The sequence below is a fragment of the Carcharodon carcharias genome, chromosome 14, assembly GCF_017639515.1.
Source record: "Carcharodon carcharias isolate sCarCar2 chromosome 14, sCarCar2.pri, whole genome shotgun sequence".
NCBI classification, from domain to species: Eukaryota; Metazoa; Chordata; class Chondrichthyes; order Lamniformes; family Lamnidae; genus Carcharodon; species Carcharodon carcharias.
In genome coordinates this window covers 121,662,591-121,689,055 of record NC_054480.1, presented here as the reverse complement: position 1 = coordinate 121,689,055, position 26,465 = coordinate 121,662,591, and the positions used below count along the sequence as shown (strand labels likewise).

The 26,465-nt window shown below is 47.1% G+C and overlaps 1 protein-coding gene across 1 annotated transcript in view; it reads left to right on the top strand.

The window, feature by feature from the left end:
• The window catches only part of LOC121286709 (gamma-interferon-inducible lysosomal thiol reductase-like), a 31,783-nt gene extending 19,405 nt beyond the window's left edge, over positions 1-12,378 (top strand). The window contains exons 3-7 of the mRNA XM_041203710.1: positions 1,436-1,510; positions 3,487-3,582; positions 7,174-7,326; positions 7,835-7,903; positions 11,600-12,378. Of these exons, the coding sequence (XP_041059644.1) occupies positions 1,436-1,510; positions 3,487-3,582; positions 7,174-7,326; positions 7,835-7,903; positions 11,600-11,665 (459 nt within the window). The 3' untranslated portion in view covers positions 11,666-12,378. The remainder of the gene's footprint in view (positions 1-1,435; positions 1,511-3,486; positions 3,583-7,173; positions 7,327-7,834; positions 7,904-11,599) is intronic.
• Positions 12,379-26,465: the final 14,087 nt, after the last annotated feature.

The window sequence follows — 26,465 nt, the reverse complement described above, 5'->3', positions numbered from 1 at the left end:
CCCTTTCCTTCCTACCTATCTGCTTTCCAAAGCCCATATGCCCCCTGCCCACACCTCCCTAAGCTGGCCTTTGCCCTCCATCTCCCGATACTGCGGACTTCACTCCAGGATCTATTGGGTTGCCTTCTTGGGACTGGTTGAGTCCTGGAACTGCCCGCTACTGAGCTCTTGGCATTGGCAAGACTGCTGGAGCTACTGGTCTGCCCCCCCCACCAACACCACACCCATAAAATGCAGCCATTGTTCTGTTACTATATAGTTGCTTCTGTACACACTCTATACTGGGTGAATGGTTAAATGGGCATGGAAGTGCCATAGGTTGGCATGGAGGGTATGAGGGGCCATGGGAGGAGGGAATAAGTTGGCAATGGGGAAAGGGAAAGATTTTTTGAACATGATTTTCAAAAGAGCCAATTTTGGACCAACTTGCCACTTTCTGTTGGATGCCAATGAGCTTTTAATTTACTGATGAACCTGCCATGTGGGACTTGTCAAAAACATTGCTTAAGATACATGTAGACTACATCAAATGCTTGAACCCTCTGGGACATCCTCTTTCTCCACTCAGGATGTACTCAGTACAAGACGGAAAACATTCAGAAAGGATCCAGGCTGAAAAAATTAGAAGCATTGTGAAATTGTTTACTTCAGTCCTGCTCTAAGACTCTTCGTCACTGGATAAAGGTCACAACAAAAACTTTAGCTGCATCCCTTAGTCTTAGCTGTTCATTTTGTCAAATCCAGGTTTATTGTAGGATTTTAGATTTAGATTTTTAGATTTCAATCTAAAAATGAGGAAAGAAGTGGAAGACCACAATTTCTTGACTTCTGACATTGTGCTGATTTGGAGAATCAGGAGACTGGCCACACGAAACAGAGTGACTAATGCCAGTGCTGTATTTAGAGGAGTTGCATTGAAACTGTGCCGCTGCACAGCTGTGTTTAACCCACAGTTACCACTTCTGCATTTCAGTGCATGGGTTTTTTTTTAGTTCAACTTCTGCATTGAAATGTTAGAATCTCTCATAGCCTTTTCTAAACCTGTGTTCTCACTTGTTTACTAAATAACAAGAGACTAGGGACCATGAAGGAGCAAAGAAAGAGTTGGTACAGAAATCACTAAAAGCTGGTGGACAATTACATACAATCAACAGGGCTATTGAGAAAGTGATCCTTCAGTTTTACAGAATTCCCAGTGTGCCCTCCCCATTCCCAATGGAGAGTAAGTTGCTATTTGAGCTCGACATTCTGTCTCCTACAATAAACCTGGATTTGACAAAATGAACAGCTAAGACTAAGGGATGCAGCTAAAGTTTTTGTTGTGACCTTTATCCAGTGACTAAGAGTCTTAGAGCAGGACTGAAGTAAATCCAGACCATGCCAGAGGGCCATGTTCCCTGTTAATTCTCAAATATTTTGTTCCCATTTCTTGTAGGAGAAAAATGAAAGTGGCAAGTGGATTTTCAGCTGTCAGCACGGTGAGCAGGAATGTACTGGAAACATGATTGAGGTACATACCAAACCTGAGTAGGTATTGAGGATCAGGCGAACATTGCTGAAAATCCTCACATTTAATATCCTTGAGAATTCAATGCAAAGCCTCTTTTGTTAACACCACCTTCACTTCCCAGAATTTTCATGTGGTTAAATTAGGAAAGATTCTAACTCCATTTATACCTCCAAAAGTGAGCCCATCCCTTGGCAACCTCCAAAGGGCTTGTTGAGGAATTTCATCGCTGCCTCCTTTTGAGCAGGAATCCTAACTGTTCCATCTTATTGTCTCTCTGACCTTGCTGGCCTCCATTCACTGCAAAATTTTTGCAACTACTGATTTTCTCGGCCAAACCCTCGGCCCCACCTTTGATGCCCTGGTCCACACTCAAACCATTACTCTGTCTCACCTTCGCCATTCCTCCATGTATGGACCTCAATCCCACTCCCTCAGGTCTAAAGGATGCAGACCTGAATGTTTATTGTGACAACTGGTTCAGCCATTCATTGGCAGATTTGGCTAAACTGCATAAAGCACTATCAGGTCCTACTTTCCTCTGCTGGTTTTTATTGCAGGATCACACTTGAATACAGAAATAATCCCAGCTTCTCTTTTCCTATATGAACCACCTTCTAATCCCCTCTTGCCTGTCTTCTCCACCCTCACCTCCAACAAGTGCAAGTAGTTCTCTTTTTCGCTTGAGAAATTCACCCTTCTCCTGATGAGGCTTCCAACTCAGCTACAGGCCACCTGAGCTTGCAGCCGCAGGAGCCCGTCTCCCAGAAGATCGTGCTTGAGGGCACACTCGAGACTCATGCAGAAATGGTCCCGACTCCTGAAAATAAACCTCAGAAAAAAAACCTATCATAAGATTTTATCCATTATTTTCAGTTCCAAACACAAACTCTGCCCCCTAGCTACCAACTCCATCCCTCTATTTGATGTCTGAAGCTTGCTGCCCTGTTTAACCTTAAAGATGAATTTCTTACCCCATTTCCTCTCCTTTACCAATGCCACCTTATTCTAACCTCCAAAGCATTGACCAACTCTGCTCTTGCCTCAGATCATCTGTCACTGAAATCCTCATGCATGTTTTCCCCAGACTTGGTGATTCCAATGCCTTTCTGGTCAGCCTCTTACCTTCCACCCTCCATAAACTTCAGCTCATCTAAACCTTTACTAATTTGCACTAAGTCACGTTCATCCCTCACCACTGAGCTCACTGACCTATGCTGGCACCTGGTCCAGCAACACCTAGATTTTAAAATTCTCACCCTTATCTTCAAATCCCTCCATGTCTTTACCCCTCCCATCTCAGTAATCTCCTCCAGCCCTACAACCCTCAGGGTATCTGGCCTCTTTTGCATTCCCGATTTTAAACACTCCATCATTGTTGACCATGCCTTCAACCGCCTGGCCTGAAGTTCTGGGATTCCTTCCCTGACCCTATCTGTCTCTCCACTTCTCTCCTCCTTACCTCTTTTTGTTTAGCTGTCCTCAAACCTCCTTGTGTAACTGCATTAAATTTTGTTTGAATATCACTCCTGTGAAGCACCTTGGGATGTCTTCGTAGATAAAGGTGCTATATAACTGCAAATTGTTTTGAAACTTGTTTTTGTCTCCCTTAATAAACTCTGATTGGCTAACTCAAAATGACAGAAATCTTTAACATGAACAGACCTCATCTTGAATTCTACTAAATGAATGTAATACTATTCAGAACTGAGATTTCACTTTAAAACATTCCTTAAATCTATTTAAACATCAATAATCTGCTACAAAGTTTCAGCCCTCCCCATGCTCTTCCTCTATCCTCGTCACATCCCTAAGCTACTGCCAGTTGACCCATTATCTTGGCCTCCCCCAATGCCAGGAGCAGCTGCATTCTGCTAGACACCACCTGGGGAAAGCTGAGCATGAGTCTTGGAATTAATGCTGCTCTGTACAATAATTGAATATTTCCTGTAACAGTTTCTTTGCAATTTGATTGACAGACCTGCCTGATGCAAAGCCTCCAGGACCCACGACGGTATTTCCCAGTCATCTTCTGTATGGAATCAGCAGAAAATGTGGTTGCAGCTGCTCCGCTGGTGAGTGCCCAAGCAATGCCACTGTGGACTGCGGTTACATTTGGTTAGACATGGCCAGACCCCTGCCAGGATAGTGGGAGATTTCCCTGCTGAGGCATCTTCTGGTGGTGCAACATTGCCCCTCCTCCATTGCAGCATTTCCTCAGTTCTACTCCACCGACCTGAGAAACTCTCTTTTGCACTCCACAAATGATGCCAGACCTGCTGAGTATTTCCAGCATTTTTTACATTGGTGGTGGGGGACATGAGGGAGGGTTGAACAAAACCAGGGGATCAGCCCTGGTTCAATGAAGAGTGCAGGAGGGTATGCCAGGAGCAGCACCAGGTATACTGAAAAATGGTGTCAACCTGGTGAAGCTACAACACAGAACTACTTGCGTACCAAACGGCAGATGCAGCAAGTGATAGACAGAGCTAAGCAATTCCTAATCAACGGATCAGATCTGAGCTTTGCAGTCCTGCCACATCCAGTTGTGAATGGTGATGGACAATTAAGCAACTCACTGGAGGAGGAGGCTCCACAAATATTCCCATCTTCAATGATGAGGGAGCCTAGCACATCAGTGCAAAAGATAAGGCTGAAGCATTTACAACAATCTTCAGCCAGAAGTGCCGAGTGGATGTCCATGGATGGAAATCTATAGAGGGCCAGTGGGGGGCATTCATAAGGGAAATGGGGAGGGTACAGGCTCAACATGTTCCCTTTAGGGAGTTAGGAAGGAGTAACAAGCCCAGGGAACCATTGATGACCAGAGATATTCAGGATACGATGAGAAGGAAAAGAGAGGCTTTTAGCAGGTACAAGGGAAGCAAATCAACGGAGGCATTACTGGAGTACAGAAAGTGCAGGGTGGAGCTTAAGAAAGCAATTAGGAGAGCAAAGAGAGGACATGAGAAAGCTGTGGCTGGTAAAAGTAGGGAAAATCCCAAAATATTCTATAAATATATCAATAGGAAGAGGATAACCAGGGAAAGAGTAAGGCCCATTAGGGACCAAGAGGGCAATCTATGGGTGGAGTCAGAGGACATCGGTAGAGTGTTGAACGAATACTTCACATCGTCTTCATCCAAGAGAATGAGGATGAAGGTATCGAACTCTGGGAGAGAGACTGCGAGGTTCTTGAGCAAATTGATATAGGGAGTGACAAGGTATTGGAGGTGTTGGCAGGCTTAAAAGTGGACAAATCTCCAGGTCCAGATGATGTGCCTCCCAGACTGTTGAGGGAGGAAAGGGAGGAGATCGCAGGGGCTCTGACCCAAATTTTTAATTCCATTCTGGCCACGGGGCCAGAGGACTGGATAACTGCTAATGTGGTTCTGCTATTTAAGAATGGTTGTAGAGATAAGCCAGGAAACTACAGGCCAGTGAGTCTCACGTCAGTGGCAGGGAAACTATTGGAGAAAATCCTGAAGGAGAGAATCTGTCTCCACTTGGAGAGGCAAAGTTTGATCAGTGATAGTTAGCATGGCTTTGTCAGAGAGAGGTCATGCCTAACAAATTTGATTGAATTTTTTGAGGAGGTGACCAGGTGTGTGGATGAGGGTAGTGTAGTTGGTATAGCTTATATGGATTTCAGCAAAGCTTTTGACAAGGTCCCACATGGAGGGCAAATGCATATGGGGTACAGGGTAATTTGATAAGGTGGATTCAAAATTGGCTTAGTTGTAGGAGACAGAGGGTGATAACAGATGGATGCTTTATTGACTGGAAGCCAGTGTCCAGTGGCGTACCACAGGCACCTGTGCTAGGTCCCCTATTATTCGTGATTTATATAAAGGACATAGATGACTATGTGGGGGATAGGATTAGTAAGTTTGCGGATGACACAAAGATTGGCTGGATGGTTAACAGTGAGGTTGAGTGTCTTGGGCTACAGGAAGATATAGATGGATGGTCAAATGGGCAGATAAGTGGCAGATGGAATTTAACCCTGAAAAGTGTGAGATGATACACTTTGGAAGGAGTAATTTGACAAGGAAGTATTCAATGAACGGCGTGACACTAGGAAATTCCGAAGAACAAAAGGACCTTGGCGTGTGTATTCATAGATTTCTGAAGGCGGAGGGGCATGTTAGTGCGGTGGTGAAAAAGGCATATGGGACACTTGCCTTTATCAATCGAGGCATAGATTACAAAAGTAGGGAGGTTATGTTGGAGTTGTTTAGAACCTTGGTGAGGACACAGCTGGAGTACTGTGTGCAGTTCTGGTCGCCACATTATAGGAAGGATGTGATTGCACTGGAGCGGGTACAGAGGAGATTCACCAGGATGTTGCCTGGAATGAAACATTTAAGTTATGAAGGGAGGCTGGATAGACTTAGGTAGTTTTTGTTGGAGCAGAGAAGACTGAGGAGCGACCTGATCGATGTGTACAAGATTGAGAGGCATGGACAGGGTGGATAGGGAACAGCTGTTCCCCTTAGTTGAAGGGTCAGTCACGAGGGGACATAAGTTCAAGGTGAGGGGCAGGTGGTTTAGTGGGGATGTAAGGAAAACCTTTTTTACCCAGAGGGTGGTGACGGTTTGGAATGCGCTGGGTGGTAGAGGCGGGTTGCCTCACATCCTTTAAAAAGTACCTGGATGAGCACTTGGCACGTCATAATATTCAAGGTGCTGGTAAATGGGATTAGGTAGGTAGGTTAGGTGTTTCTCACGTGTCAGTCGATGGGCCGAAGGGCTTCTTCTGCACTGTGTGATTCTATGATTCCTCCATAGGTCTCCGGCATCACAGATGCCAATCTTCAGCCAATTCAATTCACTCCACGTGATATCAATAAATGGTTGAAGGAAATGGATACTGCAGAGGCTATGGGCCCTGACAATATTCCAGCAATAGTAATGAAAACTTTTGCTGCAGCAGCTTAGCTAGACCTAAGCATAATGCAGCTGCTTCATCAATGACCTACCTTCGCTGCATAAGACCAGAAGTGGGGATGTTCACGTATGATTGCATAATGTTCAGCACCATTCACGACTCTGCAGATACTGAAGCAGTCAGTACCCATGTGCAGCAAGACCTGGACAATATCCAGGCTTGAGTTGACAAGTGGCAAGTAACATTCGAGCCACACAAATACCAGGCAATGACCATCTCTAACAAGAAAGAATCTAACCATCACCCTTTGACATCAATGTTCACAACTGTTTCTGCAAAGCTACAATGGGAAGTTGGGGGAATTTTACAGAATATCTAAGCTGAAATGTTCTGTATCTACATTAACCTCTTCCTGAGTTCTGCGTTAGAGGTTTCAGTCACTGTGTTTCCCCTTTCTCACCCAGAACATCTGTGCCTTGAGCTTCAAGAAGGATAATGCTACTTCCTGATCTAATACCATATTAGCCAGTTGTTCTGTGCCACTTCTGGTCTGGTTCTTGAATTGGTTCATGGATGGTGAAATTGGTGTTGGAACTGATCATCCTAACAGGCTTCAGTTTGTCTAAAAAATGGGGCCTTACAAAGCCATGGGGGACTTCCTGAAATAACACTGTTTGTACAAGAAGAAACTGTTTGCATCTTACTACGAAAGTTGCATTATTTGACTATAGGACATATGTTCAAAGTTCCATCTCTACCTTTTTGATCTCTGCAGTGCCTTAAGGTTTATGAGCCCCAAGTCCCCTGGGCCGACATTGAAAACTGCGTTACTGGCAATCTCGGCAACAAATTGATGCACCAGAATGCAGAACTAACAAAAGCACTAAACCCACCACATGAGTACGTTCCCTGGATCCTAGTCAATGGGGTAAGTTGGAAAGATGCATCCTGCTCAAGAAAGCAATATATCAAACTTGTAAAACAGTATCTCCAACAAGAGGGAATCTAACCATCGCTCTTGACATCAATGTTCACAACTGTTTCTGCAAAGTTACAATGGGAAGTTGAGGGAATTTTCATATGTTTCGGACATGTCTAAAGGGAAAAGAGATTATATTTCCCATCTAAAACACTGGACTCCTGTCACTGCTAATTTCAGGCTTCCTTATACAGAGATCTCTTTACAGACAGTCCCCACACTTTCTTCCTACCCCCACCTCCCCACTGCCGCCGAGCCATCCAATTCGGCTGCCTCTTGCTGCTGGCCACATGCCTCCTCTTCCACTGACCCACACTTACCACCCATCTCAGCTCAGACTCCACTTTCCTTCATGATTATTGAAAATGAAAATCTAAGATTTTATGCTTGAGCTCTTTTTTTAAAATTCTCTTTGAAGTATTGTGTTGTGATGTTCAAATCCCAATCTCTTTTACAGAAACACACTGAAGATTTGGAGGATGAGGCTGTGAATTCGCTCTTCAATCTAGTTTGTAGCATGTATTCAGTGAGTGACCCATCTCCTGCTTCTTGAATGATTTTTGAAGTGTCTGAAGTGCTGTTCTCTCTTCAGTGGGTACAAACACTGAGAAATTGTGTCTGTTTTTGTGCAAATGAAGGTCTTTACTCCACTCTGCTTCATAGAATCATTAGATGGAGAAGGAGGCCATTCAGCTCTTTGTGTCCAGGCCTGTTAACTTCTTGTCCCATTCCCCTGCCCTTTCTCTAAATCCTAGGAATTTTTTTCTCTTAGCTGCTTGTCCAATTACCTTTTGAAAGTCATGAATGAATCTACCTCTACTACATTCTTGACCAGTGCATTCCAGATCCTAACCACTTGCTGCATAATAAATAACATTTTTCCTCATGTCACCATTGCTTCTTTTGCCAGTCACCTTAAATTGATGTCCTCTGGTTCTCAATCCTTCCACCAAAGGAAACAGTTTCTCTTCTTTTACTCTGTCTAGACCCCTGATAATTTTGAACACCTCTATTAAATCTCATGTCAACCTTCTCTAGGGAGGACAACCCCAGCTTTTCCAATCAATCCACATAACTGAAATCTCTCATCCCAGGAATCATTCTCCTGAATCTTTTCTGCACTCTCTCTAGTGCCTTCACATCCTTCCTCAAGTGTGGTGCCCAGAACTGGATGCAATACTCCAGCTGAGGCTGAACCAGTGTCTTATACAGTTTAACATAACTTCAGTATTGCTGAAAAAAGGGACATGTCTGAGCTTTTGTAAGTGTACAACGCACATACATTGCACCTGTTTCAGCTAAACAAAATAAGTAACAGCCACTTGCTGACTCATTCCTCAGGGCAATGCCTTGACCAATCAATCTGCCAGGTTTAAATTTCAAACAATGTTTGGCAGTTAACTGTCAGTCACCATCGCAGGTGCATTCTCCACAGCAACACCACTTGACAACCAATCAGCACTCACATTCAGTATAAATTGATGTTTTCCCCTTCTATTGGTATTCCTGCTAGTGTCCTGATGAGTGCTCTATGAAAAGCTTAGACATGTCTCTTTTTTCAGCAATACTCAAGTTTTGTACTACCAAACAACTATAACTTCCTTGCTTTTGTACTGTATGCCCCTATTGACACAGCCCAGGATGTTGTATTTTTAGAAGAATGAGATTAAAACAAAATACCAGGATGCTGGAAATCTGAAATAGAAACAGAAAATGCTGTTTTTTAAAAAAAAATCTTTACAGACTCAAAATGTTAAATCTGTTTCTCTTTCCAGAGATGCTGCCAGACCTGTTGAGTTTTTCCAGCACTTTCTGTTTTTATTTAGAAGAATGAGAGCTGATCTCACTGGGGAAAATTTTCTCCCTGTCGGGCAGGCTGGTTGGGAATGGGCTTGGAGCTGATCGGCTATGTGCAGCCATTTTACGTGGGTGCGCCAATTAAGGCCCACCCAGCGTGATGCGCGCCTGATAGTGCTACCTGTGCGGGCGGGAGGAGGAGGGAGAGTCAGCGCATGTACACGAAAGAGTCCAGCAATCTCCCTGAGGCACAGAGCTGCCTCACGGGGATTATATTCAATTTGAAACATCAAAATAAAAAAAGTTAAAAATCATTTACACATGTCCCCTCTTGTGACAGCGTCACATGAGCTGGGACATGTTTATCAAATGTTCAAAAAATATTAATTTTAATAAACCCTTCATGAAACCCCATCCCGCCCGTGGATGAGGTTTCATGAAAAATGCAAAGGCTGCCTGGGCTCTTCGCCTGCCCGCCAACCTTAAGGTTGGATGGGCAGTCCTGACAATTAGGTTAATTAGTTTATTAATGGCCTTAACAGGCCTTTGACAGTTCAGTGCGTGCGCAGCCGACTCTGGTGCGCACCCGCCGAATGAAAGATCAGAATGCCGTGCGGTGATGTTGGGACGCATTTTACGCATCGGCGTGCAGGGTTCATCCCCACACACCAAACAGAAAATGCTGGGCATTGAAACATTCACGACTCTGAAGGGGCTTGACAGGTTGTTGCCACTGGCTGGTGAACATAGAACATGGGGATACAGTCTCAGGATGAGGAGCCGATCATTCAGGACTGAGATGAGAAATTTCTTCCCGCAGAGGGTGGTGAATGTTTGGAATTCTCTACCTTAGAGAGCAGTAGATACTGAGTCATTGAGCATGCTAAAGACTGAGACAGATTTTTGATCTCTCAGGGAATCAAGGGATATGGGGAATGGGTGAGAAAGTGGAGTTGAAGTATAAGATTTTTATTGGATGGTGGAGAAGGCTCGAGGGGCCTTATGATCTATTCCTGCTCCTATTTAGTAAATGCTCTTCATGTTGCCTGGACCTCACTCAACTCTGTGGGGGTTTCCACTCTGCTCCAGACAAGCTCCTGTTAGGTAATGGTTCTATATAAATGCAAATCATTGTTGAAGTTGTAATTGATATTATGGTGCCTAGACTTCACTTTTATAAAACAAATTTTGACACTTAGCGACATGGGGAGACATTAGGACAGATGATCAAAAGTTTTGTCAACAAAGCAGGTTTTAAGGAGTGTCTTAAAGGAGGTAATCAAGATAAAGAGGCATGTTTACGGAGGGAATTGTAGAGCTTAAGCCTTAGGCGGCTGAACATGCAGCTTTGAATGACAAAGCAATTAAAATCGGGGATAAGCAAGAGACCTGAATTGGATAATAACACCCTATTTTTTTGCATTGTACAATATTTGTCCCTAATTCTTGCTTTCTTTTTCTACCTCCGACTACTCCCCTTGCTCCACAAAGTGCATCAGGTTGCCAGGTTGATGCCATTTTTATCAGGCCCAATCTCACCCACCGTGCCCACTGTTTGTCTTTGGGTGAAATTGATGAATCTGAACTGGACACCTCAGCCAAAGTTGATCTGTCAAACTGACGAATGCAGACTGACCTAGATCAACTCAGGAGATGGCACAGTTTTTCAGCCAGAGCAAACTAGTTCATCCTATTCTCCTTCTGTTTGTTTCAAGAGAACATATTGCCAATGCCAATCTGTGAATTTGTGCAATAATTTTGGGCATCTGTCCTCGCGATCGGACCACCTTCAATCATGAGCTCTCCTGAGGAGTGTCAGCCATAATTTAGGTCTGGAGATTGGGGTTCCCAGTCCTGTTTTTCAGCTCCTACAGTAATATCCATCTCTGAAGATTGAGGCATCCAATCACTGCCACATTAGCACTGTCATCTATCCCTCTGCCTTTGTAGAGTGAGCTAGGAAACCACAAAGTTGGAGCTTTTCTCAACCACTTAAGGGGAATGTCCCTTTAAGCTGAATGGTCTTGTTAACTGAACTAACAATCCTTAAAGGGTATCTGCATTTATAGACTTCCCAATCCCTCATTAATCCTCCCTTGCCAATCGCTCTGTGCACCTCCCATAAAAGATTTTGCTCTTTGGAGGCCTTGCCAGATTTTCTACCTTGGGCACTACCACTGATTGATGTCATCAGACACCTGAATTTTACCACAAGAACTAATGAAACCACTTTGATTCTCATAAATTCATCCTTGAACAAATTGTCACTTGGGAAAGTGGTTGAATGGTAAAAGTTAACCCAGGTCTTCAGTTTATTGCTATTGTATCAAAGCCAGGTGCCTGAAATGATGGTCATGAATCGGCTGTGATTTTCATGCTGCAGCAGTGTCTATTCCATGAATTGAGCATTGTTTTGTCTTTGCAGGGGGTGAAGCCAAAGACCTGTGCAAAAGCTGAAGGAAGAAACTCGTTCCCTAAATGCATGACCTAGTCGTGGCTGCGCTCTGGCTCTGATTAAACTCCCAGTGTCTCTGTACTATGGTTGTAATGTGTTTATATTTTTTGATCAGATGGGGTAGCTGGAGTAACTTTGGTCTGAAATGCTTGACAGCTGGCTGGGGAACATAAATTGTAACTGTTTAAGTTTTCTACTGAACATTGCTGGAGTCACTCCCTGGATCTGGCATGCTTCCGAGCAGTAAGCATCAAAAGCTGAATTCTTTTAGTCCTTAGAATTTCTGTACGCAAATTGTCTTAATAAAACAAAAGCAAAATACTTCAGATGCTGGAAATCTGAAAAAAAAACAGAAAATGCTGGAAGTACTCAGCAGGTCAGGTAGCATCTGTGAAGGGAAAAGCAGTTCTGACCAAAGTTCATTGACCTGAAACGTCAACTCAGTTTCCACGTAGATTCTTCCAGACCTGCTGAGTATTTCTGGTATTTTCTGCTTTGCTTGTGCTCGTGAAATCTGGTGCCGACCCCTGATGCCACTTTGGAAATGAAAGCAGAAAGATTTTTGAAGCAGTGAACACTGAAACCCAAATTCAAACTTCAGTAAGGTACTAGAGGTTGTAAATTTAAATTGTTTTGAGCTCCTTCTGTCCCGGTTACTTTTAATTGAAAATGTATGGATTTTTTAACTGAAACAATTTTGCTATTTCTGCTGAAGTCAAATAAAATGTATATTTAAAAATGGATCAAAACTAAATTGTATTGAGGACATTCCTCTTAAGTGTCTGAGAAAAGCTCCAACTTTAAGCATGATATATTGTTTGTCATTCACTACCAGCCGCTGGTACACTTCTGGAAATGCGTCCATGTCTTTGAAAAGGAAATCATTTGGGGACCAAAAGGTTCTGTTTCCATTTGGAGTTTGGATGTGGCATCCAATCTGCTGTTGGCCCTGCTAGATCGTCCAGCCGTATCGATGATGCAGTTGAAGTCACCGCCCAGAATGTCTGGCCTGGAAGTCACCAGCAGCAGTGGGAGCTGCTGAAGGACCGCGAGTCGCTCGCTGTTTGAGCTGGGGCGTAGACGTTAATTAACCAGAACACAGCATTCTTGTAGAATACGTCTGCTACGAGGAGGGACCTGCCCACCGCTTCCCTAACCTCAGAGATGATGAAGTTGCCTCCGCGCAGCAGAATATCCAGGCCGGAGGAACGTGAGTTGTTTCCTCTTAACCAGATCGATGGCCCTTGGGGTCACCATCGTGACCATTGCCTGTAGGAGCTGAGGTGCGGTATCGCACACTCCTGCAGAAACAACAGGTCAGCTTTGACCTTGGCAAGGTCGCAACACATCATGTAGTAGATTTAGCACAAAGCACGTTAATGTATACAGTCTTTATCCCCATTTTTAAAGCATTTTGTCGCTTACCAGACCTGTTGTCTTTGAGAGTCCCAGTCCCTTGGTCTGCTCCTGCATACCCATAGTGTTCACAAATTGTCTCACTTTGGATGGGCTGAGGAAACTGTCCTAAACCGCCCCATTGGAGATGTTCCGCTCAGGTGGCATTGCGGGGTTCTTGCAAGGAGCAAGGTTTGAATTATTCTCTGTTAGAGAAGTCTCTCTGATCCATTCCCCCTCCCAGCTTCCTGGGGCTGGAGCGTGCTGGCCTCTTCAAGTTGAGGGCAAAGTTGGGTGCGTTGGCCTCTTCAAATTGAGGGCAAAGTTGGGGAGCGCTGGTCTCTTCATTGTCTCCAATGTCGTGGAGCTCGGGTGTCTCGTCCTCCAGCTCCCTAGAGCTTTGCCACTTCTTCTGTAGGTGCCACCCTTGCCCTTCTTCGTCTGAAGAGCAGCTGCCCTTGTCATCCATGTCGGATGGGAGACGCCTCTTGCCACTTGTCTGGGAAATGGCTTGATCCCTTCTTAGCAACTTCTTTTTGGTCTTCTTCAGCTGCCACTCACCCGGTTATTTGTCTGCTGATTCCTCCTCCATTGATTCACTTTGTTGAGGAGTGGGAGGTTCAGGGTGGTGTAGTTGTTTGGCTGCCTGCTGCCTTAATCTTTTCCTTCGTCTTTTCTCTCTGTGTCCTCCTTTGTCCCATTGTGCTCTCTGGAGGCCTTGATGGGTGGAGGTTTGCAAGTGTCCTTCGTAGTAGTGACACTGACCATTTTGTGTGCTTTCCCCCTCTTTGGTTTTGGCCACCTGTGCATAAGTGAGGCAGCGTTTGGGGCAGGTCCTGTAGAGGTGACCTGCCTCACCACACAGGTTGCAGCACTTAGTCTGTTTGCAGTCCTTTGTCTGGTGCCCTTCCTGTTTGCAGTTCTTGCAGAGGACAGCGCTGCAGTTGGCCGCCACATGACCAGATTTGCCACATGAGTGACCAAGTCTGGGCTGCCCAGGGTAGACAAGGTAGCCACGGCTTCTCCCGATAGCGAAGCTGGAAGGAGGGTGGAGGATGGCTCCCTTACCATTTCCTTGATGGTGACCTTGACCTGGCGTTTGCTGGTCCAAATCCCAAAGGCATCTTTAACCTCAATGCAGCTCCCAACCTTGTCAACATACCTGGCAAGGAAAGTAAACACATCAGTGACATGGTCATGGGGGTTGTAGAGGTGCACAGTCACCACACGATCCCGTTGTGTTGGCAGAGTAAAGAGTGACTCTACTGTGAGGATTCTCATCTGCGGCTGGTCTCTCTTCTCCTCGAACACCTTCAGGAACTTGACACAGGCAGCAACCTTCTTGAAGGTCACATTGAAGTATCCAGCGCTGGGGAGGTCCCGCAGACATTAGTTCTCCACAGCTTCAAATCTACAGGTTTGCAATAAGATTCTCTTAATGAATGGGTGAACCTCCTTGGCTATCTTTCACCATCACCCTAACAGTGTTACGTAACCCCTGGTTTGGGGGCTCGACTGGTTGCGGTCATCGTCCCTTTTAAGTTCCTGATGTTTGGCACTGAAGTCCCTTCAAAGGAGGACAAACAACCACAGAAAAACTTCTAATGCCAAAGTGCAAAAAGGCCAAAGGCTTTGCTGAAACCTCCCTGTAAAAGAAATGATACCCACAAAAATAACATATACACACATGCAGAGGTAGCCATGATCATGGTCTTCCCCCAGGTTGTAATGACATTAGGAACTGAGTGACCCTGGTGGAACCCAATTGGGCGTCAGTGCTGACTGCCTGTCCCAGGGCGAGGGCCTCCTCTAGGTGCTGCTCACTGTCTGTTCCAGGGCCCCCCTCTCTCACTGCTCATCAGAATAAGGAGCCATAGGCAAGGAGACATTCTTTATTTACGGTAGTGAACATTATGTACAAGTGATTAACATCCGTGCCCAGGCTGTGCAAATCGCAGCTTCCTGACTGGGCTCAGGTGAAGCTTGCTGATGCTGCAGTTGTGTTCTGGGTGTGCTGCTGGAAGGAGCTGGGGGTTACTGCTCTTGCTGCTATGGCTGTTTGAGCTATTGTGTTGCTGCTTTCCCTCAGGCTCCTCGAGACTTCTTCCATCCTCAGTGCTGTTGCCCAGGAAACATCAACAAGGGTGAGCCCTACTGCTGGTGTTGCTGCCTGCAAGGCCTGAGGCCTATTGAGGCCTGAAGAATTGGAGGAGAGAGAGGGGGCAAGTGCTGCAGGACAGGGAGGCAATGACTTTTTCTTGAATAACACCTGAGGTGGGTGTCTGGGCAATTGTTTGGTGGGGGCAGAAGACAACCTTGTGTTTTGTGGGGGGAGGAAAGACATTTTCAGAGACTTGGAGAGAAGGGGAGTGTGTGTTTAAGACCTTGCTGCCTGCTCAGCACCCCTCTCACTCTGTCTGTGTCTGAGTCCAGGTAGCTGGTGCTGCCTGGTGAAGAGGGATAGGTGCTGACTTTTGTGTACCAGGCAGTACCCGCTGCCTAGTGAAGACACCATCCTCCCCCTACAGGAAGATCAGCGAGGCCCCCACCGCCCCCCCCGACTCCACTCCACCGAGTGACACCCACCCACCCTGCACACTTTACCCTTTCCCTCCTGTGCCTCCCTATCCGTTTCCCCCTCTCCCTCCTCTCCCCTCTGTTTTTGCTATCCCGGAGGGGGAGGTTACACCATTCTTTTCCCCCCTGTCCTCGGGGTAGGATATTGTGGAATATGGAGCTCGGGGTGGGTGTGGCTCAGCCCCTATTGGCTGTGACAGGGCCGCCTGAAGCCGGGCCTTCCCGGGCGAATGTGGAAGCGATGCTGACACTGGTGCCAGGACCCCCAAAGAAAACACCTATGGGTGTAGCTGCTCCCACGGCCCTGTCACCTTTCCACCTCCTCACTAAGACCCTGGGGGTTAAGAGCTACACCCACCCCGAAATGACGATCGAGGCGTTAAGGCTTTGGCTGGGGTCGTCGGCCCCTCAGCCGTAGTTGCCGCCTCGAAGATGTACGGCAAAGCCATCTTTTTCCTGAGGCGGGACTGGGCAGTGCACCCGGCCTTTGAAAAGGGGCTCACTGTGGGTGGGAGGTCTCTGGAGGTGGACCCCCTGGAGGCCACTGTCCAGGGGATAATAATTTCCAACGTCCCGTCCTTTGTCCCCAGTGTGCTCCTCCTCCCCCACCCCCATCAACTGGGGGAGGTTAGGTCAGGGGTCAGCTGATCCTGCTCGGCCTCCAGGACGTGGCCCTCCATCATGTGTACCCCTTCTGACGTCAGGTTTTCATCTGTCTGGCGTGGGAGGAGGGCATGGAGGGGGCTGGTTTTGCTGTGGAATATGAGGGGGCTACCACAGGGTCTTCTGGATTGTGGATGGGGTGCGGTGCCACACGCGTGCAAGGAGGTGGGGCATGTGGGGAAGAACTGCCACATCTCCAAAGCCACCGGCACCACCCAGGAAGCCGCGGCTGGCACTGCCGCTCCTCATCCCACCGCTGCTGCATCTTCCTCCCCAAGGTGGGAGTTCCACCTGCAGGCACGGTCACTTCAGCTGCTAGCGGGGTGGGGGTGGGGGGTGGGGGTGGGGGTGGGGGGTGTGGTGGGGTGGGGGGGGTGGGGAGGAGACCCTGTGCCGTAAGAAAGTGTGGAGGAAGACCCGCCATCTGGAGGCAGACCTCCCCACCCCTCCATAAACCCGCCCTGAACCCCAGGCACCTGAAAACACCGGCTCAGGGGTAAAAACGTTATCCACCCCCAGGGATGTATCAGCGCGTGCTCCCGGGCCCTTGTGTGCCTCAGCGCCATGTGCTGGGCCCGGTGCCATCCCTGCACGGGTTCCCAGGTCTGGTGGTGATGGGACGCATGACCCCGAGCCAATGGTTGTGCTCAAAAAGATTGACCTACCCAAACCCCAGAGGGCAGAGCGTCCGAGGTGAGCGGAGGGACTGGAGGAAGCAGCGGGGCCCTTACAGATGGAGGTGCCCCAGCCTACACTGGAAGAGGCGCCACCCCTCGGTGGGGGAGGACCTCATGGCTTGAGAAGTCAGAAGAGTCTCCCCCCCCCACCATGGTGTAAAGGTAGTGGCGTCTCGGCCTCGTAAGTCCTTGCTCTGCCCACTGGGGGGAGCCCAAACCCCCGACCCCTTGCTGCAGTCCCATGAGCAGGGCCCCTTAGGGGTCGGGGAGGGTGGTGACCCACCTTGTACTGCCGAGATGCCATCTGGCCCGCCAGGGGACTGTGGCAGTCCCCCCATGGCCCCAAGCACTGGGTCATTGGGCGACGGTGATGAGGAAGGCCTCTCCTCTCCCTCCCAACCCACCTTTAGAGCCGGGCGCCTCCGTCCTGGGTCCAGAGCTTTTTCCAGACACGCCGGGCAACCCGGTGCCCGGGGAGGAGCAGGGTCCTGAGCTGCCATCACCCTGTGGCCAAGAACCAGAAAGGACCACTCTGCCCTTGACCCTGGGGGTGGGATCGAGGTGGAGGTGGAGCCGACTGGTAGCTCCGAACCAGCCCCCATACTCAATACGGGGGAGGGGTTGGAGTCTGGAGGCGACAACCTGGAGGAGGGTGGGCTTTTGGTGGTGAGCACCAGGGACAACTTAGAGTCATTGTCGGGCGAGGTGGTGGATTCCCTGGTGCCCCCCACTGATTCTCCTCTCATCCCTTTTACGGGAGCTCCAGGATTTTTTAGCGAGTAATTGTGGTCACCGAGATGGTCCAGTCAGCTCTGGATCGGTGGTATTCTTTTCCTATTCTTTTCCTCTTGTATTCTGATCCATCCGCGAGGCCCTCAAAGCCCCTGGGCTGGACTGGAACGCTAAGAGGAGGGTCCACACATTTCCCACTGGGCTCTTGAAGGAGAGGGAGACTTAAAAATATCCTCTTCTGCAGTTACACTGGGTGATGGTAGCACATACTTCTGACAACGAAGACTACCATAGCCAGCCTCAACATCCACGGCGCAGGTTCCAGAATTTCTCGGTCCTTTGGGACAGGAAGTATGCGTTGTGCTTCCTGCAGGAAACCCATACCATTCCGGGAGACAAATCTGCGTGGCTCCTGGAGTGGCGAGGGTGGGGTCTACATGAGTCACCTAGCCTTCAATTCTGGCGGGGTGGCTATCTTGTTGGCCCCACATTTTTAGCCGGAGATCTTGGGGGTCAAGGAGCCAGTGTCAGGCCGGTTGCTGCACCTTATTGGCGCCTGGGGGGTGTGGTGCTTCACTTTGTGAATGTGTACGCTCCCCTGGGTGCACAGCAGCAAGCGAGCTTCTTTGAGGAAGTGTCCACTCATCTGGGCCCCATCGACACGGGTGAGTGCATCGTCCTTGGGGAGGATTTCAGCTGCACCCTCGAGGCCTGGGACCATCACAGTGCCCAGCACCACACGCTAGGTGTGAGTAAGTTGGGGGACCTGGTTGGGTCCTTTGACTTGGTGGATGTCTGGCAACCGTGGGTGGAAAACCTTGGTTAAGGAAGAAGGAGGACATGTCAGAGGAACTGTCCACCAATATCCATTACAAGCCTACCGACTCCCACAGCTACCTCGACTACAGCTCCTCACACCCCGCTTCCTGTAAGGACTCCAACCCATTCTCTCAGTTCCTTCGCCTCTGTCACGTCTGTTCTGATGATGCTACCTTCAAAAACAGTTCCTCTGACATGTCCTCCTTCTTCCTTAACCGAGGTTTTCCACCCACGGTCGTTGACAGGGCCCTCAACCGTGTCCGGCCCATCTCCCGCGCATCCGCCCTCACGCCTTCTCCTCCTTCCCAGAAACATGATAGGGTCCCCCTTGTCCTCACTTATCACCCCACCAGCCTCCGCATTCAAAGGATCATCCTCCACCATTTCCGCCAATTCCAGCATCATGCCACCACCAAACACATCTTCCCTTCGCCCCCCCGGCGGCATTCCGTAGGGATCATTCCCTCCGGGACACCCTGGTCCACTCCTCCATCACCCCCTACTCCTCAACCCCCACCTATGGTACCTCCCCATGCCCACGCAAAAGATGCAACACCTGCCCCTTCACTTCCTCTCTCCTCACCGTCCAAGGGCCCAAACACTCCTTTCAAGTGAAGCAGCATTTCACTTGCATTTCCCCTAACTTAGTCTACTGCATTCGTTGCTCCCAATGCGGTCTCCTCTACATTGGAGAGACCAAACGTAAACTGGGCGACCGCTTTGCAGAACACCTGCGGTCTGTCCGCAAAAAAGACCCAAACCTCCCTGTCGCTTGTCATTTTAACACTCCACCCTGCTCGCTTGCTCACATGTCTGTCCTTGGCTTGCTGCATTGTTCCAGTGAAGCCCAACGCAAACTGGAGGAACAGCACCTCATCTTCCAACTAGGCACTTTACAGCCTTCTGGACTGAATATTGAATTCAACAACTTTAGATCTTGAACTCCCTCCTTCATCCCCACCCCCTTTCTGTTTCTTCCCCCTTTTGTTTTTTCCAATAATTTATATAGATTTTTCTTTTCTCACCTATTTCCATTATTTTTAAATCTATACCTTTTATGCTCTATTAGTCTTTCTACCCCACCCCCACTAGAGCTGTACCTTGGGTGTCCTGCTATCCATTCTTAATTAACACATTCGATTAGATAATATCACCACCTGCAACGCCTCTGTGTTCTTTTGTCTGTGACATCTTTTGATTATCTGCTCCTATCACTGCTTGCTTGTCCCAACAACCACACCCCCCCCCCACTTCTCTCCCCCCACCCCACCTTAAACCAGCTTATATTTCACCCCTCTCCTAATATTACTCAGTTCTGCTGAAGGGTCATGAGGACTCGAAACGTCAACTCTTTTCTTCTCCGCCGATGCTGCCAGACCTGCTGAGTTTTTCCAGGCAATTCTGTTTTTGTCATAGATTAATTTTGTACCTCAGAATTGTTTCCAATAGTTTCCCCACCACTGAGGTTTGACTGTAGTTCCCTCGTTTATGCCTTCCTCCCTTCTTGAATAAAGGTACCGCACTGGCTGTCCTCCAGTCCTCTGGCACCTCTCCTGTGCCAGGGAGGTATTGAAAATTATTGCCAGCACCCCTACTAGTTCCTCCCTTGCCTCACTCAACAGCCTGGGATACGTTTCATCCGGACCTGGAGATGTATCTATTTTTAAGCCTGCCAGATCACTTAGAACCTCCTCCCTTTCTATGCTAATTTCTTTAATTATATCACAGTCCTTCTGCCTGATTTCCATACCCACGTCATCCGTCTCACTTGTGAACACCGACACAAAATATTCATATCGAACCCTACCTACGTCTTCCGGCTCCACACGCAAATTACCACTATGGTCCATAATGGGCCCTACTCTTTGCCTAGTTATCCTCTTACTCTTAATGTACTTGTAAAATCACTTTGGATTTTCCTTTATTTTACCTGCCAATGTTTTCTCATGCCCGCTTTTGCTTTCCTAGTTTCCTTTTTAAGTTCCCTCCGACGTATTCTATAATCCTCTAGGGCTTCTGCTGTTTTCAGCCCTCGGTATCTGCCATAAGCGTCCATTATTCTCTTTTCAAATCTTGTATATCCCTCGACATCCAGGGTTCCCTGGATTTGTTGGTCCCACCCTTTGTCTTCACTGGAATACATTGGCCCTGTACTCTCCCTATTTCCTTTTTGAATGAGTCCCACTGCTCTATGCAGATTTACCTAAAGGTAGCTGCTCCCAGTCCACTCTGACCAAAACATATCTGATCTTATTAAAATCAGCCTCCCTGCAATTAAGAACTCTGATTTTGGCCCATTCTTGTCCTTTTCCATAACAACCTTGAATCTAATGGAGTTATGATCACTATCTGCAAAATGCTCCCCCATTGATACCTCTACCACTTGCCCAGCTTCATTCCTTAAAATTGGGTCCAGGACCACTCCCTCTCTTGGAGGACCTTCTACATGATGGCTTAAAAAGCTCTCCTGGACGCCTTTTAAGAATTCCGGTCCCTCTAAACCTATCACACTATGACTAACCCAGTTAATGTTGGGGCAGTTGAAACCCCTGCCATTACTGTCCTATTATTTTGACACTTCTCTGAAATTTGCCCAAATATCTGCTCTTCTATTTCTCTCTGACTTTTTGGCCTATAGTGCACTCCCAGCAACGTGATTGCTCCTGTTTTGTTTATAAGTTCTACCCATATGGCTTGATTTGAGGAGCCTTCTAAGATGTCATCCCTCCTTACTGCTGTAATTGATTCCTTGATCAATATTGCGATACCTCCTCCTCTTTTACCTCCTTCTCTGTCTCACCTGAAGACCCTATATCCTGGAATATTGAGCTGCCAATCCTGCCCCTCTCTCAACCATGTCTCTGTGACAGCAATTACATCATACTTCCATGAGTTAATTTGTGCCCTCAACTCATCTGCCTTATTCATCAGACTCCTTGCATTAAAATAAATACCACCCAACCTTGCCAAACTCCCTTCTGCCTTAACTGGCTATAATTTCTACGCCTTCCATGCTCTCTTCTTCTTTTGACTGTGCATCTCCCCCTGCTGAACCTCTTCTCAGGATCCCATCCCCCTGCCAAGTTAGCTTAAACCCTCCCCAACAGCACTCGCAAACATCCCCGCAAGGATATTGGTCCCATTCCGGTTCAGGTGCAACCCGTCCGCCTTGTACAGGTCCCACCGCCCCCAGAAACAGTCCCAATGTCCCAGAAATCTAAAGCCCTCCCTCCTGCATCATCTCTCCAGCCACGCATTCATGTGGACTAACCTCCTATTTCTATACTCACTAGCATGTGACACTGGAAGTAATCCAGAGATTACTACCCTTGAGGCCCTGTTTTTTAACCTGCTTCCTAAGTCCCTAAATTCTGCTTGCAGGACCTCATCCCTCTTTCTACCTATGTGGTTGGTACCAATATGTACCATGATCTCTGTGTGTTTGCCCTTCCCCTTTAGAATTCCCTGCAGCTGTTCAGTGACATCTTTGACCCTGGCACCAGGGAGGCAACGTACCATCCTGGAGTCACGTCTACGGCTGCAGAAACGCCTGTCTGTTCCCCTTACTATCAAGTCTCCTACAACAATTGCTCTTCCCCTCTTTTTCCTCCATCCCAATGCAGCTGAGCCACTCACAGTGCCATGAGCGTGGCTGCACTCCTCAGAGTAACATCACTCGCACCGTTTTCCAACACAGGAAAACGGTTCTCGAGCGAGATGCACCCAGGAGATTTCCTGACCACTTGCCTGACACCTTTCTTCTGACTGATGATTGCCCATTCCCTCTCTGTCTGCAGCTCCGTAACTGTGGGGGGACCACATCTAAAAAACTTGTTGTTCACGAATCTCTCAGCCTTACAGATGCACCTCAGTTCCTCTACTGCTGTTCAAGCTCGGAAACTCAGAGCTCAAGTAGCTGCAGTTGGTGACACTTCCTGCATACGTGGTTGGTCATACAAACATAAGAACTAGGAGCAGGAGTAGGCAATTCAGCCCCTCGAGCCTGCCCAGTCATTCATTATGATCATGGCTGATCTCATTTTGGCCTCAACTCTAATTTCCCCCCTCTCCCCATAACCTTTCAACCCGTTCCTAATTAAAAATCTGTCTACCACCTCCTTAAATGTATTCAGTATCCCAGCATCCACTGCACTCTGAGGTAGTGAATTCCACAGATTCATGACCCTTTGAGAAAAGTAATTCCTCCTCATCTCTGATTTAAATCTACCACCCCTTATCCTAAAACTATGGCCTCTCGTTCTAGAACCCCCACAAGGGGAAACCTCCGCTCCACGTCTACTTTGTCTATTCCCTTTAGCATCTTATATACCTCAATTAGATCTCCTCTCATCCTTCTAAACTCTAGCGAGTATAGGCCTAAACTGCTCAATCTCTCCTCATAAGACAAGCTCCGCATCTCTGGAATCAATCTAGTGAACCTCCTCTGAACCACCTCCAGAGCATCTACATCCTTCCTCAAGTAAGGGGACTAAAACTGTGCACATTTCTCAAGGTGCAGTCTCACCAATGCCTTGTACAGTTGCAACAACACTTGCCTATTTTTATACTCTATTCCTTTAGCAATAAATGCCAAAATTCCATTTTTAACTTCCTTATTACTTGCTGTACCTGCATACTAGCTTACAGCGATTCATACACGAGGACACCCAGATCCCTCTGCACTGAAGCATTCTGAAGTTTCTCTCCATTTAAATAATAAGTTGCCTTTTTATTCTTCCGACCAAAATGGATAACCTCACACTTATCCACGTTAAACTCCATCTGCCAAATTTTGGCTCATTCACCTAACCTGTCCATATCCATTTGTAAATTTCTTATTTCTTCATTGCAACTTACTTTCCCACCTATTTTGGTGCCATCTGCAAATTTAGCTATCGTAACTTCTATCCCTGAATCCAAGTCATTAATATAGATTGTAAATGGTTGGGGCCCAAGGACTGAACCCTGTGGCACCCCACTAGTTACAGCTTGCCACCCATTTATCCCGACTCTGCTTTCTGTTGGTTAGCCAATCTTCTATGCAAGCTAATATATTACCCTTAACTCCATGTGATCTTATCTTGTGCATTAATCTTTTGTGCGGCACCTTATCAAAGGCCTTCTGGAAGTCCAGATATACTACATCTACAGGATCCCCATTATCTACTTTGCTTATCACATTTTCAAAGGACTCTAACAAATTAGTCAAACGTGATTTACTCTTCAAAAAACCATGCTGGCTCTGATGGATTGCATTTTGACTTTCCAAATGTCCATTACCACTTCCTTAATAATGGATTTCAACAATTTCCCATCAACAGACATTAAACTAACTGGTCTATAGTTTCCTACCTTCTGCCTCCCCCTCTATTTGAATAAGGGGGTTATATTAGCATTTTTCCAATCCACTGGAGCCTTTCCAGAATCCAGGGAATTTTGGAATATTATAGCTAATGCATCCACTATCACTGCTGCCACTTCCTTTAAGACCCTGGGATGTAGGCTATCAGGTCCTGGGGACTTGTCACCCTTTAATCCCAATAGTTTGCTCAGTACTTTTTCTCTAGTGATGGAGATTGTTCTAAGTTCCTCCTTCAATATATCCTCTGCACTACCTGTTACTATTGGGGTGGTACTAATGTCCTCCACTGTGCAAACTGAGACAAATTATTGATTAAGCGTCTCTGCCATTTCTGCATTCCCCACTATTAACTCCCCAGTCTCATCCTGCAAGGGACCAACATTCACTTTAGCTACTCTATTTCCTTTTATATACTTGTAGAAGATTTTATCAGTTTTTACATTTTGTGCTAGTTTTCTTTCATAATTTACCTTTGCTCTTTTTATTATTTTTTTAGTAACCCTTTGCACAAGGAGCAACTTGGACTTCCCACATGTTGCAGGTGGTACTTAACACAGGACTTAGCTGCCTTGCCGGGCCTCTAGTTGAAAAAAACCCTTACTTTTTGTTAAATACAATAAAAAAACGTTAACTTATTTATGTACTTTAAAAACTAGGACTCTTACCTTTCCTTAGCTTAATCTATTTTAAACTTGGGAAAAAACTGGAGAAAAACACTGACCCACTACTCACCAATCAGCTCTCACCTTTGTGCTGACGTCACTTTTTGAAGCTTCCCCACACTTGCACTAGTTCTGATCTCTCCGCCTCTCTCTCACGCTGTCTTGTGATGTCATTCTTGTTATTTACAACAGGAACTGACTGCAGGACACTCTTCCCAGACTGCTTCACCACGATGCTGACTGCAAGACACTATTCCCAGACTGCTTCACCACGATGCTGACTGCAGGACACTCTTCCCAAACTGCTTCACCGCGATGCTGACTGCAAGATGCTCTTCCCAGGGGTGTCCTCCCACTTTCCACCGGGGACCTGGGGTGGAGAGTGTTGCGTGCAGCAGTCCCATACAACCGTAGGTTGTGTCGGTTCACAGATTCCCAAGATAAGATTAAGACCGAGATAGATAGGTTCTTGATTGGTAAGGGGATCAAAGGTTATGGGGAGTTTAAAAATAGTTTAAAATAGATTAAGCTAAGGAAAGGTAAGGGTTCTAGTTCTTATTTATAGTACATAAATAATTTAACTTTTTTTACTGCATTTAACTTGAAGTAAGGGGGTTTTTTTCAACTAGAGGCATGGCAGGGCAGCTCAGACCTGTGTTATGTACCGCCTGTAACATTTAGGAAGTCCTTGACACTCATTGCGCTCTGACCGACCACACGTGCAGGAAGTGCCACCAGCTGCAGCAACTTGAGCTCCGGGTTTCGGAGCTTGAATGGCAGCTGGAGGCTCTGAGGTGTGTCCGCGAGGCTGAGGATTTTGTGGATAGCACGTTTTTAGATGTGGTCACCCCACAGTTACGGAACTGCAGATAGAGAGGGAATGGGTGACCATCAGTCAGAAGAAAGGTGTCAGGCAGGTAGTCAGGAAATCCCCAGGGTGCATCTCGCTCGAGAACCGTATTTCTGTTGGAAAATGGTGAAAGTGATGGTTCCTCTGGGGAGTGCAGCCACGCACATGGCACTTGTGGGTGGCTCAGCTACACAGTGGGGAGGAAAGTGAGGGGAAGAGACTCAACAGAAGTGGGAACAGACAGGTGTTTCTGCAGCCGTAGACATGACTCCAGGATGGTATGTTGCCTCCCTGGTGCCAGGGTCAAGGATGTCACAGAACAGCTGCAGGGCATTCTAAAGGGGGAGGGCAAACAGACAAAGATCATGGTACATATTGCTACCAACGACACAGGCAAAAAGAGGGATGAGGTCCTGCAAGCAGAATTTAGGGAGCTAGGAAGCAGGTTAAAAAACAGAACCTCAAAGATTGTAATCTCTGGATTACTTCCAGTTCCACACACTAGTGAGTATAGAAATAAGAGGTTAGTCCAGATGAATGTGTGGCTGGAGAGATGGCGCAGGAGGGAGGGCTTTAGATTTCTGGGACACTGGGACCAATTCTGGCAGCGGTGGAGCCTGTACAAAGCAGATGGGTTGCACCTGAACTGAAATGAGACCAACATCCTTGCAGAGAGATTTACTGGTGTTGTTGGGGAAGGTTTGATCTAACTTGGCAAGGGGATGGGATCCTGAGAGAAGGTTCAGCAGGAGGAGATGTACTGCCAAAATTAAAAGAGAGAGCAAGTGAGTCTGGAAGGTATAGAAATTATAGGCTGGTTAAGGCACAAGGGAGCTTGGCAAGGTTGGATGGTATTTATTTTAATGCAAGGAGTCTGACGAATAAGGCAGATGCATTGAGAGCACAAATTAACACATGGAAGTATGATGCCAATGCTGTCACAGAGACATGGTTGAGAGAGAGGCAGGATTGGCAGCTCAATATTCCAGGATATAGGGTCTTCAGGCGAGACAGGGAAGGAGGTAAAAGAAGAGGGGGTATCGCAATATTGATCAAGGAATCAATTACAGCAGTAAGGAGGGATGACATCTTAGAAGGC